General features: G+C 38.4%; 1 protein-coding gene across 1 annotated transcript in view; it reads right to left on the bottom strand.

The window, feature by feature from the left end:
* The window catches only part of LOC126335142 (integrin beta-PS-like), a 257,184-nt gene that overhangs the window by 28,782 nt on the left and 213,964 nt on the right, over window positions 1–14,438 (bottom strand). The window contains exons 11-12 of the mRNA XM_049998103.1: window positions 7,858–8,133; window positions 141–261 (exon numbers count right to left, since the gene is read on the bottom strand). Of these exons, the coding sequence (XP_049854060.1) occupies window positions 141–261; window positions 7,858–8,133 (397 nt within the window). The remainder of the gene's footprint in view (window positions 1–140; window positions 262–7,857; window positions 8,134–14,438) is intronic.

Genomic DNA, 14,438 nt, shown 5'->3' on the forward strand with positions numbered 1-14,438 from the left:
CAGTGTTCATGGAGAAATAGCAGTTGTCATAGAAATGCAAGCGATCATTAACAGAATATTTTGTTTTCAGATTAAGAATCTGTATTTAGATTCATCATGTGCCTTAGAAGATTTAAATGTTCAATATTTTAAATACAGACCTGTCACTGTGTCCTGAAGAATGACAGTAAGTCCAATAGTGCAATTCTGACAATCCTTTTTGGTATAAGCTTCACACTCTACACATTCCTTAAGTTCATTGCAGGCTCCTCCTGGACATATCTGTAAATTCAACATAAATTTCATGATTTTGTCCTGTACCCAACTCAATTATGCCTCTATCTTTCGAACACTTCACAATTTCTGCATGCACGCTCATGTATGCGCATGTTCGCGCACAAGCATGCGCACGCGCTCACACTCACACACACACAACAAAATATGTAATTTCAGAGAACAAACATGAAATTTGAAGCATCTCTTTTACATTGACGGAAATACAATTAGTCTGTTACTAACAAAGTAACACATCTAGTGCAACTCTGAAACACAATTAGTCTGTTACTAACAAAGTAACACATCTAGTGCAACTATGAAACTAATAAATTGTTACATAACATTTACTTAAGTGGTCTACACCATCCATCCAAAAAGTTCCAAAACTGATTTCATTCCTGGCAGACAACTGCATCAGTGCAGTAATATGGCAGCATGTTGAACTAACACATGTTCATCAATCAGTCAGCTGTGAGCAGGTAGTTTTAAGTAGTGAATGTTTGGCACTGGTTTGTCAATGGCATTTCATTTCTATAATGGAGCAATGTCTTTAAATCAAGTATTCAAAACACTCTCCAGAATGTTTTGAAGAAGAGAAATATGTGTGCATAATTTGTCCTACATTCCTCAACTCCTGAAACAGTGCTGTGTGGATGTCTGCTATGACTTGACTGAAATGCAAAACATGGATCATTCTTTTCCAGAAAAAATCATTATGGATGACAGGACCTGATGCTATTAATACTAACCTACCTCACAATCATAAAGTGCAGAAATTCAAATGGAGGGTCAATGCTTTGACTACATAACCAATATTCAAGCCAATGGAACATAAGAAATCAGAGCTACCAGTGACAGCAGTCATGTGTATGAGGTGTGCTTGCTTGTGAGAACATGTTGTATTTTCTTTGCTGAAGAAGGCTTTGACTGAAAGCTATAATGTGTAACAGTCTTTTTATTGTAACTGTCTGCAACTCAATGGGTCATCTTTATGGTGAGTAGCAATCAACACCTTTCCTAATATAGTTGATATTCCAACCTGGAGTTTCTGCTGTTTGATATTTCAAGGAGACTGTTACACAGAGGTGCAGATTTCAAATATCTTAAAGATAAGGAATTCTAGCATTTTCACTAATCCAGTACACTCTTATGACTTTCAGAACCATTTATTCCTTAAGCAACTGAAAATTTCAGACCATAACTCTGTTCACTAGCATTAAATTTCCAGTCATGACATCATGATGGAAGATTGTAACTGCATCACTACAGATTCAAAGAGCTGTTCTCCCATAAGTGATGGACAAGACGAAATTTCATGTAAAACTGTTGTAAAAGATTCCGCTGCAACATGTAGATATATAAGTATTTTAAGATTTGTTGGTGATACACAGATTTAACTACTTTTAAGACATTCATGTGGCTAATGGAATCATTAAGGATACAGGGTACTTATAAATGGTGGAAAAGTTAATTTTTTTATGACTTTATTAAATTCTATAGTCTTTCCTGATTACATTGATATACACATTATAGGGTTTCAAATGAAAAATGACCTATATATACAGCAAATTTTAAAGTTGCCACCACACCCCCTTTATTTCTGTTACAGAAACCAGTATTATTTCAAGAAGAACTGTGAACTTTCTGTTTCCAGTGATTATACGTATGATACATTGTACATATTGGTAACAGTGCAGGTTTCTAGTGTATGTAAATGATTATCTTTTCTAGTATCTACTTTTGTTTCACTGAAGCAGTTTGTTCATGTGTTACTGAAAGTTTGTTGCCCAAGTGCTACATATATTTGTCAATGGCACGCCTCTCCATGATTCAAATTTTTGTGTCAACAATGATGCTGTTTGTAGCGGATTTGTTGTTGTTGATGATGTGGGCATCTTATCTTCTTTGATAAAGGAAGTGGTGAAATATAAACAATGTGATGGTATGCACTGTCTGCAAATAACTGAACAACAAAGTAGCAAGAAGGCTTAGCATGAAAATTAGTTGTTCTGTGTAGATCCTACAATAAATCTAACTCGAAAATGACTTCAAACATTGTGCATAATTCATATGATGTGAATTTGAAGTTAGTGAATGCAATGTGTGCAATAGGAAAAGGAAAAAGACTGCTCAATTTTTGTCGTTTGATGGACCTTCCTCCTCCACCCAGTAGGTCCAGCAAGTACATAAAAATACTTTTAGGTACCTTGATGGTTGTGTCTAAAGCAGCTATGAAATGTGCAGTAAAAGAAACTGTGAATATTAGTGGAACCAGGGACATTGCTGTTGTACTTGATGGGGCATGGCAATGTTGAGGACATCATTCCTTGAATGATGTAAGTGCTACTTCTCTGAGAATGGAGAAGTTGTTGATGTTGAGTTCTTACCTAAGTACTGCCACACCTGCTCCGGTAACACTGAAGGACTTATTGAACATCAGTGAACTAAGAATTATGATGGTTAGAATGGAGGTATGGAAAGTGATGGAACTCTAAAAATATTTCAGAGGTCAGTGCCCGTTTATAACGTCAGATATACGAAGTACCTAGGCAATGGGGGCTCTAAGGCTTTCAATAGAATTAATCAGTTTAATGTTTATGGTGATACCTTGGCAACAAAATCTCTGTCTGGCCAAGGCAGATTGACAGAAACTGAAATAGACCTTCTTCAGAGTTATTATGGACTGGCCATTAGATGAACGGCACCTCTGAATGATGTTACAACAATGAGGAAAGCTGTATAGACCACCTACTTTCATAAGTTGTCCACAGATGACCACCATGTTCATGGACTTTGGCCTAAGGGAGCAGATTCTCGGTGCAGTTACCAAAAAGCAAAAGAAAGTGGTCAAGAATACCATCATAAGCATTCTCTTCCTGAACCTGTTATGAGTGAAATAAAACCAATTTTTAGAGACCTGAGTGACCCTGTTTTGCTTAGTTTATGTCTTCATGGGGATGAAAGTTTCAACCATTGCACATGGGAAAGATTTCCCAAGAATGTTTTTGTAGGACTAAATACATTAAAAGTTGGTGTACTAGGTATAGTGATATGTTTCAATGATGGAGTGATGGAAGGTTGGAAGTCCTGAGAAATTTAGGCATAAAATTTTGCTCTAGTATGGAAGATCAATTGCTTGCGTGTGACAGACAATGGTCAAATGAAGCTGAAAGATTTGCTCTTCAAGTTACCAAAGAAGCAAAAAGTGCTAAAAGGAATGCCAAGAGGAAGCTTGAAGATGAAGAAATGTTGCATGATGAAGGCTATGCTTCAGGAATGTTCTGAGGTACAGTTTAATTGGACTCATATCTTCATCCACAATTTCCTGCAAGTTGTATTTTTCAGAATTCAGGTACAAATAAAGCAATAGTCCATACTTACATACACCTAAGGGTTATTGCTGAATCAACTAAATTATAGAAAAAAATCACATTTTTATCAGGAAAAAATTATAAAAATTAAAATGTAAAATAGGATATTTTTATATCCTTGTGATATACATAAAATGTGGAATTAAATAGGTCTAGTACTGCAGCCATCATGTCATGCATATCTAATAAAAATTTGGTCTCCTTCAAATGTACAATATAACATTGGATTAAATGGCACCTCAATTTCCTCAAATTTTGGAAAAAATGCATCAATTTCTTTGTAATTTTTTTAATAACTCTAAGCAGGTTCATTATGTTTAGAAAGTGTGCTGCATTACCTGACATCAACAAAAAATCTGTAAAACATACACATTATAAACAGTCCCTGGATGAAATAGGTGTTTATTTTTAAACATTGAGCTGGAAGTACCCTGTAGCCTTAATACAGATACAGTAACCACAAGATTAGAGTATGCAGATACTAGATTGCCAACAGGTGCAGCATCAGGAGGTTGTGGGGCTGAGAGGTGGGGAAAATGGATCAAAAAAGGAGAGAAGCAGGAAAATATTGGTGGTGCACTGGCAGAGGACAGCAAACAACAAAGGTAGGAGACAAAAATGGAGAGAAGGTGATAGGATGAGGGGATGGAAATTTTTGGAGGGTGTCGAAACAGTATGTTACTGTAGGTTGAGGCCAAGATAATTACGGGAGTGGAGAATGAGTTACAAAGATAATTTCTGCACAGTTCAGAAAAGCTCCTGGTGGAGGAGGGACGGCTTGGGTAGTGAACCAGCCATTGAAATCAAGCATGTTATGTTCAGCTGCATGTTGTTGGTGGACAGCTGGTTGGTAGTCATACGAATATAAAAAGCTGTGCAGAGAGAGAGAGAGAGAGAGAGAGAGAGAGAGAGAGAGTGTGTGTGTGTGTGTGTGTGTGTGTGTGTGTGTGTGTGTTCTTTTTCCCCACCTTCTTTGTTTGCTGCCCTCAGCCAATTCAGTCAAGTGTGCATGAAGTGTGCTTGCGTGTGTGAATGACGAAGATTGTGGCTGAAAGCTTATGTGTAAGTGTCTTTTAATTGTGCTTGCCTGCAACTTAATGTGTCATCTTTATGGTAAGTAGCAATCTATCTTTTCCTACATTGTTGATATTCCTTACCTGAATGAACTGCTTTTGCCTGAATTGGCTTGGCATGTATGCCTTGTGACAGAGTACCTTTATGGGTGGTAGTTCTGAATGCAGAAGTAAAATAATTTTAATTTGAATAAATCAACAATAAAGTACTCCCATAACTCCTCCAAACAGGTAATGGTTCACATACAAGGATGTGTGGCATAGCCAACTACTGCTACTAGTCAAGACCACTTTCTAATGATCAATGTGTCACGTATGTGTCATGTGATGTAATCACTCAATGACATCGGACATGCATAAACAGCACCTACCACTTTCTGAGTGAGTACACATGCTACAGAATGCTGTGTATGTGCTTATGCTGTAGATGACAGAAGTGCAAGACAAAATATGTGCTTGTGCCAAACAAGAGGACTCCATAGCAGTTCCACCACTCCAAGCACCACAATGTAAACAAACAGCAGTGGACGTAAAATCATCCTGTGTGTTGTTTTCATAGCCATATCAGAGCCCAAACAATAAAATGCATCATACTGTGTACTGTGCCAAGCCAGCAATCAGATGTGGCCACTTCCAAGGTCACTAACAAGTGTCTGCTAATCTTTGTCCATCACACCAGTAGTGACAACAAAAACAAATCCAAGGCTACTATCACCACAGCCATTACAAAAAGCCTGCAGCAAAATAAAAATTCCAATTCCTTCCACTACAACCTCACCACCCAAATTATTGGCACTGTAAGCCCTCATGACACTCCTACACATAGCACAACATATGGATCAGACCATTTGTTTGTCAAGGTCTTATGTATGTCACATATATTCCTAGCTGATTGCGGTTTGGATATTAGCATGTTTCTGATAATGCATCACTAACAAACAAAGACCAGTACACAGTTTTCACCTGTCAATAGCTCAATTATTTCTACTTATAGAGAGCAGGAAAGTAACTGCTGATTTTGGTTTCCCTGGCCATGTAAGTGGACTTTTGTGTTTGGAGATGTTACTGGATGCATATTGGGGGCAAATTTCTTACATCATCATGGTATCAAAATAAAATTGCACTCTGCACAACTCTGAATGGGAACTGAAACAGTTAAAAGGCAGTTAGGCAGTGTTTCTGAATCCAAAAGCTCATCCATTACTACCCCACAACTGCAATGTCAGCAATAACTACAGCCTTATGTTACCAAGTCTACAGAACATCACAGTTACTGCACAGATTCCACAACACAACTTCTGCAGCATTGGCATCCACAGCTGCAGAAACAGCAGCAGCAGCAGCTGAAACAGCTGTTAAAAAGTAACAGCCTGTGATTCTTGTGCAGTCATCTGCTCCTATGTCCACTACTTCTGGATGTGGTGTTCTTGTACAAATACAAGTGAAGTTTCAAAATTGAAACATGTGGTGGATCCAAACTTGGATACAAAGCAGAAACCAGAACAGTTTCAAGCAAAAGAGTGAAAAATCCATAGAAACTCAGCACCGATTCCCCACTGCACACAATGAATTATGCCACTGACCCACCGATAGCAGCATTACCTACACAACAGCTGCCTAATCAGGACTCACATCATGTTCATCAAAGCATTGCTACTGGCTGCATTAGATCTGCTCATCAAGTTCACAACATATTCAGGAATGTTCCCCGAGCTCCACAGTGGGAGGGGCCATGGGTTGGGGAGTGGGGAGTGGGGTGTGGGGTGAGGGCACAGGGTGTTGTGTAGCAGCAAGACTATTTTGATTGTGATACATGGTCACTGACAGCAATAATAAATACCTATGATTAGGTAACTTTATGTTTATTTCTATTTACATATGTCTGTTCCACTAACTTACCAATGTGGCATGCCCTGTATTAATGTTTTTTTTAAACCTAGCTCATTCATTAGCATCATTGTATTGTGGATTGACATTCCCACACTTTGTTAATGTTAATTGATATTGCTCCAGTTAGGTGCAGTCTGAGCCAGTTTTGAGGCAGAGTTGTTGATTTATATAATGAAGAAAGTTAGGCCAGTTAAATGAGCTGTTGAAAATGAGATATCACAATTTTTATTCAAAAGAGTGTCCAGGAGGAGGTCTTATGCCAGTGATATAGTTTTGTAAACATAGTGATCAGATAACCCTCAGTGCATCAATCACCAGTTAAATATGAAGAATGTGACCCTCCCCTACAATTATGGCTTCTACCTGTAAAAAGCAAAGTACATAGTTATTAAGTTTATTGATTATGAATGTATCACCATTTGTAGTGGATTGTTACAACACCTAAGGTATGAAGGAATTAAGGCAATAGTACAATGGTAACTGACAATTTGTCTTCAGATCAAAATATCTTCAGTGATTAAGCAAAAGATCACTGGAAAGATAATTACAAGGCAGATAATGTTGATGAATTGCTGGCACATCAATCAGTCAACTCTGTTGAAGGGTTACAAAATTACGCCTTGACATTGGCTTCAAACTGGAAGGCCTGAAATAGTAACCTTCTTAATTCAAATAATTTAGGAGTAAAGGAGAACATTCACTGAATAACAGAAACACTGAGTCATTGACAGGCACACAAAAAAGAGAAAGACAACTTGCTAGTTCTCTGAATACGAATAAACCCTTTCTGAAGCACACAGAGACATGCACACTCACACACGTATGCCTATGCCATGAAGGGACACAGGTATGTATGTGTGTGTGTGTGTGTGTGTGTTTGTTTGTGTGTGTGGGCGTACATGTGCGTGTGCACCTGCGCACACATGTGTGTGCATATTTATGACTCAATGTTTCTGCTGTTTTCCTTAAATTATTTACATTCTACCATAACATTCCTACTATACTTGACTTTCTTAATTGCCTCTGCTTTTGGCATAAGGGTGGTGAGCAAATTCTCAGTTGACATAATGCAAATATTCAGTGACAGCACTTGCACAAAGTCTAAGAGCCACAAAATGTTGGGAAAGTTTTCAAAAACACATGATCAATTTTATTATAACTTGGAAAATATTTACTTCTGCACATCATACCTTACCTGCAATACTCAAATTTTCTCAAAGAAATAAATTAAGCAGACACTGAGAAAGATGATGCTTCACTATACTTACAGGACAAAGTTCACAATATTGGCCCTCATAACTTGTGGAGTCACAAACACATTTGCCACAGACACATTTTCCTCTGTCTGAGCAGACAGGTCCTCCTCCTTTTGGAATGCAGTTATCCAGTCTTTCACTGCAATCACATTTTTCACCTGACCAACCAGCAAGACAAGTGCAAGAACCACAGACACATAATCCTTGATTCTCCCCTGAACAGAGCTGTCTGTTTGCTCCTCTTTTGCAGGAATAATTGTCACACTCACAGTATTTCCCATAAATGACCTGGAAAGTAATTTATAACAAATCATACATTCTAAAAAATTGGAATTCAGAAGAAAATCCCAAACACCTCCAAATAAGGGTAGGGAAGAGGTACATGATGTTGATACTATAAGTACCAAATGAAATTATGATAGTATTTCCCAGAGTACTGAAGGTAAGGAGACAAATAATCACAGACAAAACTGAATAACAGTGACAGACATCATAAGTAAACATGAATGATATCAAGTTTTCCACAACGAACCCCTACGTCTGCTGTAATGTCACAGAAATAGTATATATTATGCTATGTGAAAAAGAAGTTATTTCAATAGTGTATACAATTTGACTAAAATGCTTTATTGTTGTTGAATACATTAAAATATCCTCCTGTTTCAATAACTTCTCATTAGTTACATGATATATCTATTTAATATTCAGCATTCTTCCGTAGCACCACATTTCAAAAGTTTCCAGTCTCTTCTTGTGTTGTCCATGTTTCACTTCAATACAAGGCTACACTCCAGACAAACGTTTTCAGAAAAGACTTCCTAATACTTAAATTTATATTTGCTGTTAACAAACGTCTCTTCATCAGAAACGCTTTCCTTGCCTTTGCCTTTCTACATTTTATATCCTCTCTATTTTTGCCATCATAAATTTTTTCACTGCCCAAACAGCAAAACTCATCTATTGCTTTTAGTGTCTTGTTTCCTAATCTAATTCCCTCAGCTTTGTCTGATTTAATTTGACTATGTAAATTCCAGTGCTCTTGGTTTATTTTTGTCAATGTTCATCTACCCTCTTTTCAAGACACTGTCAATTCTGAGCATTACATCATAGGAGATACCTAAGTTTATTTGTCAATGCTGTAATTATTCCCTAAGGCAAATATAATTAATTTAACATCGTGGAAATTTTTTTCAAAATCAAGCTTTATGCAATTATTTTGCTTCTTTGTGGCGACTATACATGATCAAAGGGACATTTATTTTACTAACATTTTTCTGAAACACAGCTGAAAATTTCTGGGTTTGCACACATGACAATTTATATTATCACATATATTTATTATTTAAGTATCTATACGACTATGAAATTAAATAAAAAGGTAAAGTACAGCATGAAGACATTCTTCTAAAGATTTTGTGAGGCAAAGAGACTACAACTGCTTTATCAGAAGAGTAGAGAGATTATGGCAAACAGGAGTTAAGACATTTATAAATAGTTAAGTTCGCACTGAAAGAAGCAGCAAAGATTAAAATGCTACTGACAGATAAAGGGTAAAATATGTAAAAAATATCAACAAAGATATTGGGCAAAGCAAGAAGAGAGTAGTAGGAATAAGAGTATAGTAATAGACACAAACATATTTAAGAGTCAGTTGTCATATTTCATAATCTGCGAGCAATGGTATTTGGCAGAAGATACCAAAATCTAATTTAGCAGAGAAGTAACTAAATAAATCTATGTATTTTAGCCCCCTACCATGTTGTATTACAGGACATTTTACTTTTATGGGACTGGAAGTTTGGTTCTGACTAATTCTTTGATTAATAGCTTGCACTGATACTAAATGAGGAGAAAAGATTCACAAGTCAGCTGACAGATCAACTTACATATCACCTTTCCCATCATTCGTGGATGTTCTGTCAGCCAGCTGACTGGAAATTCATGTCTACAATTTTATGATACTGTAGACAGGCACAATAAAATAACACACAAACACACACACAAAATTTCTAGCTTTCGCAACCAACGGTTGCTTCTTCAGGAAAGAGGGAAGGAGAGGGAAAGACAGGTATATACTCTCTCTCTCTCTCTCTCTCTCTCTCTCTCTCTCTCTCTCTCTCTCTCTTTCTCTCTCTCACACACACACACACACACACACAAGCAGACATATCTGTCTGCATACTGCATATATGTCTGCTTGTGTCTGTATATGTATAGATGGATATGTGTGTGTGTGTGTGTGTGTGTGTGTGTGTGTGTGTGAGAGAGAGAGAGAGAGAGAGAGTATATACCTATCCTTTTTTCTCCCTAAGGTAAGTCTTTTCGCTCCCGGGATTGGAATGACTCCTTACCCTCTCCCTTAAAACCCACATCCTTTCGTCTTTCCCTCTCCTTCCCTCTTTCCTGAAGAAGCAACCGTTGGTTGTGAAAGCTAGAAATTTTGTGTGTGTGTTTGTGTGTTATTTTATTGTGCCTGTCTACCGGCGCTTTCCCGCTTGGTAAGTCTTGGAATCTTTGTTTTAATATATTTTTCCCATGTGGAAGTTACTTTCTATTTTATTTTATGATACTGGTGTCACAACCTTCAGGCTATCCATGAATATGAATTATCACAAAAAAAACTGCCTGTTTAGGCTAGGCCCAGACCCAGGGGGCAGAGGGGATCTGAGGGCCTATGACAGACCAGAAGATTTATTTTTTTTTTTTTTTTTGTGCCACATTCAGTCTGCTGACAGATTTAATGAAGTCAGCAGTACTTTCTCTCCTTTACCATTTCTGAGTAGCACTTACAGCCAACAGCTACTATATATTCAACTATTTGTCTTCCCCACAATTTTTGCCCTGTACTGCGTCTTCTAATACCATAGAGACTTCACCATGATGACCTGACACATGTCCTATCATTCTGCCCCTCCTTCTAGTCATCATTTACTGTATATTCCTTTACACATCTATCCTACAGAAAACTCTTCATTTTTCATTAGTTCATAAAATTTTCAGCATTTTTTTTTCTTTTTAACACCACATTTCAAATGCTTCAGTTCTCTTCGTTTGTGGATTTCCAACAACCCAGGATGCACTTCCTGTGCAGCAGTCATGTTGTTGTTGTTGTTGTTGTTGTTGTTGTGGTCTTCAGTCCTGAGACTGGTTTGATGCAGCTCTCCATGCTACTCTATCCTGTGCAAGCTTCTTCATCTCCCAGTACATACTGCAACCTACATCCTTCTGAATCTGCTTAGCGCATTCATCTCTTGGTCTCCCTCTATGATTTTTACCCTGCAAGCTGCCCTCCAATACTAAATTGGTGATCCTTTGATGCCTCAGAACATGTTCTAGCAACTGATCCCTTCTTCTAGTCAAGTTGTGCCACAATCTCCTCTTTTCCCCCATCCTATTCAACACCTCCTCATTAGTTATGTGATCTACCCATCTAATCTTCAGCACTCTTCTGTAGCACAACATTTCAAAAGCTTCTATTCTCTTCTTGTCTAAACTATTTATCATCCATGTTTCACTTCCATACATGGCTACACTCCATACAAAAACTTTCAGAAACAACTTCTTGACACTTAAATCTATACTCAATGTTAACAAATTTCTCTTCTTCATAAACGCTTTCGTTGCCATTGCCAGTCTACATTTTATATCCTCTCTACTTCAACCATCATCAGTTACTTTGCTCCCCAAATAGCAAAACTCCTTTACTACTTTAAGTGTCTCTTTTCTTAATCTAATTCCATCAGCATCACCTGGCTTAATTCGGCTACATTCCATTATCCTCATTTTACTTTTGTTGTTGTTCATCTTATATCCTCCTTTCAAGACACTGTCCATTCTGTTCAACTGCTCTTCCAAGTCCTTTGCTGTCTCTGACAGAATTACAATGTCATTGGTGAATCTCAAATTTTTCATTTTTTTCTATTCACTGATATCCTTTCACCCTGAATTTTAATTCCACTCCTGAACCTTTGTTTTATTTTCAGTATTTCTTCTTCAATGTATACATTGAACAAAAGGGGAGAAACTCTGTAGCCCCACATTATGCACTTCTCTCTTGGTTTTCCATTTTACTGCTTCTGGCTGCATTAGTAATAGTTATTATGTACTACCCATTTTCCCATAACATTTCTGAGCATTTCAGACATCTTGCACCATTTTATATTTTAGAACACTTTTTCTAAGTTAACAAACTTACAAAAGTGTCTCCTTTTTCTTAAATCTCTGCCATGGTTTGCAGTGGCATTCTTCGTAGTCTACCAAGCAAAATGGCACTGTAAGCTTGCTAGAAACATTAGTTTCATCAGTGACAGTTACTTACAATATGACACAGTGCCATAACCAGAAACCTTTTATGTTTATTGACCCTGACCATGGACACCCACAAAGTTATACACACATGTGGGAACATTAGCATCACCGGCCAGAGGAAATAACTCACAGTCTTATCTCTGACAGTTTAGTTTGATCTGTGACTTGAGTGTGTTATGTCATGCATTCTTGTATGTATTGAGTTTCTATAAAATAAAGACAGTTGCATACTCACTAGTACCATGTTGTCTTTCATTCACTATCACTATGTACTGGAGCTCTACACTGATGACCCCCGATTACTGCATCACACAGTATTTTTGCGCTTTACTACCAAGGTGGTTACCACGCAATGACAATGCAGTCATTATCGCATTACGCTGCTATGCATTTCATGTGAAGTGGCATTAATTTTCCTGCATTCTTGTTTTACGTGCCTCTCTATGACATATAACATTTATCGTATGTTCAATGCATCAAAGTACTTTGCAATGACATTGCAGTCATTACTGCATTACGCCACTATGCAATTCATGTGAAGTGGCATTAATTTTTCTGCATTATTGTTTTACATGCCACTCTATGACATATAACAATTACCATATGTTCAATGCATCGAAGTGTGTTTGTACTTGAAAAACTGACAACTGTGTATTGCACTGACCACCCAGATCATTTTCAGTGTTCTGCTCTCCATCTCTGCAAGAGATGACTTGTTGGACATGGATGTTTGGTACTCCACAATTTCACATCTAATATCCTCCAAGGGATTTAAATTCAGATACAAAGTGTCATTACAATGTCGGACAGAGACATGCTATCCAGCTAGTTAGACAGCATGCTCTTATCAATGCTAATGTTTTGCACAGTGTCTGGATAGTGAATGTTTTACGATTATGTCTTTTAACCAGTTGAACAGTGCTCAGACATTATTTTCCACCCTACTACAGTATTTTGTTTAACTGACAATTTGTAACTGACGCCAACAACAATGGCAGCTACATTGCCTCACTGCAACCTCCACTCGCCTCGTGACAGCAGGAACCCAAACTCTCACAAATTCAGCTGACTGTCAGCAAGCACAACACCCTCATCACCACACCATGCCAGCAGACCGAGGTATCACAACTTTGTTCAACCATCATTGGTGTCCCGTCCTCACCATGGCAGTCAACTGATGCATCATGCGTCCACCTAAGTAACACTGATACAACATGATTCATCCCGATCACTACCTTGCAAGGGGACGACACTTGCCAACAGGTATGCTGGACAGCAAAACAACTTGTGCAGCAGACATCAATCTCCTGCCAAGTGCCACACATATATGCTGGCTCCACCAGCATTTCGGCTCTTCCGCAGCCAAGCGCCAATGGCCATGCACACATCACCACCATGTCGCGTGACCCACACCGTGCATGCCGGATCTCAAGGCGACCACTACCAGATGCAACAACACCCTCATCAACATCATACTGCAGTATTTGCACTACCTGGAGAGCAATGTTACTGCACTGAACAAAATGTTCCAGCAGCATACCATAGTTCCACTGACATCTAATGGGCAACTTGTTACACAATATCTGTCCCCTCTTGAATGCCGTAAGGGTGTTCCTTTCGTCTGGACGACGGAATGCGAACACGCCTTTCGCTGGTTGAAATCGGCATTGCTTTCCAATACTTGCCTTACACCATTCGATCCCCAGAAGCCCCTCTTGTTGAAGGTGGATGCATTGGATTTCAGGATCGGTGCTGTGCTTGCGCACAAAGATGCATTGTACAATCACTCTATTGCGTTTGCGTCCAAATTGCTCTCGTCTGCTCAAAGAAATTATTCACAGATCAAGAAAGAAGCATTGGCTCTCGTATTTGGTGTTACAAAGTTTCATGATTTCTTGTATGGTCGTCACTTTACCATAATCACAGACCAGAAACCTTTGACATCGCTTTTTCATCCGACCAAGCCTGTACCTCCACGTACAGTGCAGAAATTGATTCGCTGGTCTATTTTCCTCTCGCAGTACCACTACGATATCTTGTATCGGTCCACTGCTAAGCATGGAAATGCCGATGCGTTGTCCCGCTTGCCTGTTGCTGAGTACAGGGCAATTGATTCCTCCGAACTTGCTTGCATGTTCATTGATGCGGAAACCGATGATGTGGTCAAATCGTTTCTGATTGATTTCCGTCATGTAGCTACAGCCACAGCTGCCGACCCTGTCCTTGCTCCCATTCTGCGTTTTGTTGCTACGCAATGGCCCTTGTGAAAGTCATGGATCGGGGAC

This window comes from Schistocerca gregaria, chromosome 2 (genome assembly GCF_023897955.1).
Source record: "Schistocerca gregaria isolate iqSchGreg1 chromosome 2, iqSchGreg1.2, whole genome shotgun sequence".
NCBI classification, from domain to species: Eukaryota; Metazoa; Arthropoda; class Insecta; order Orthoptera; family Acrididae; genus Schistocerca; species Schistocerca gregaria.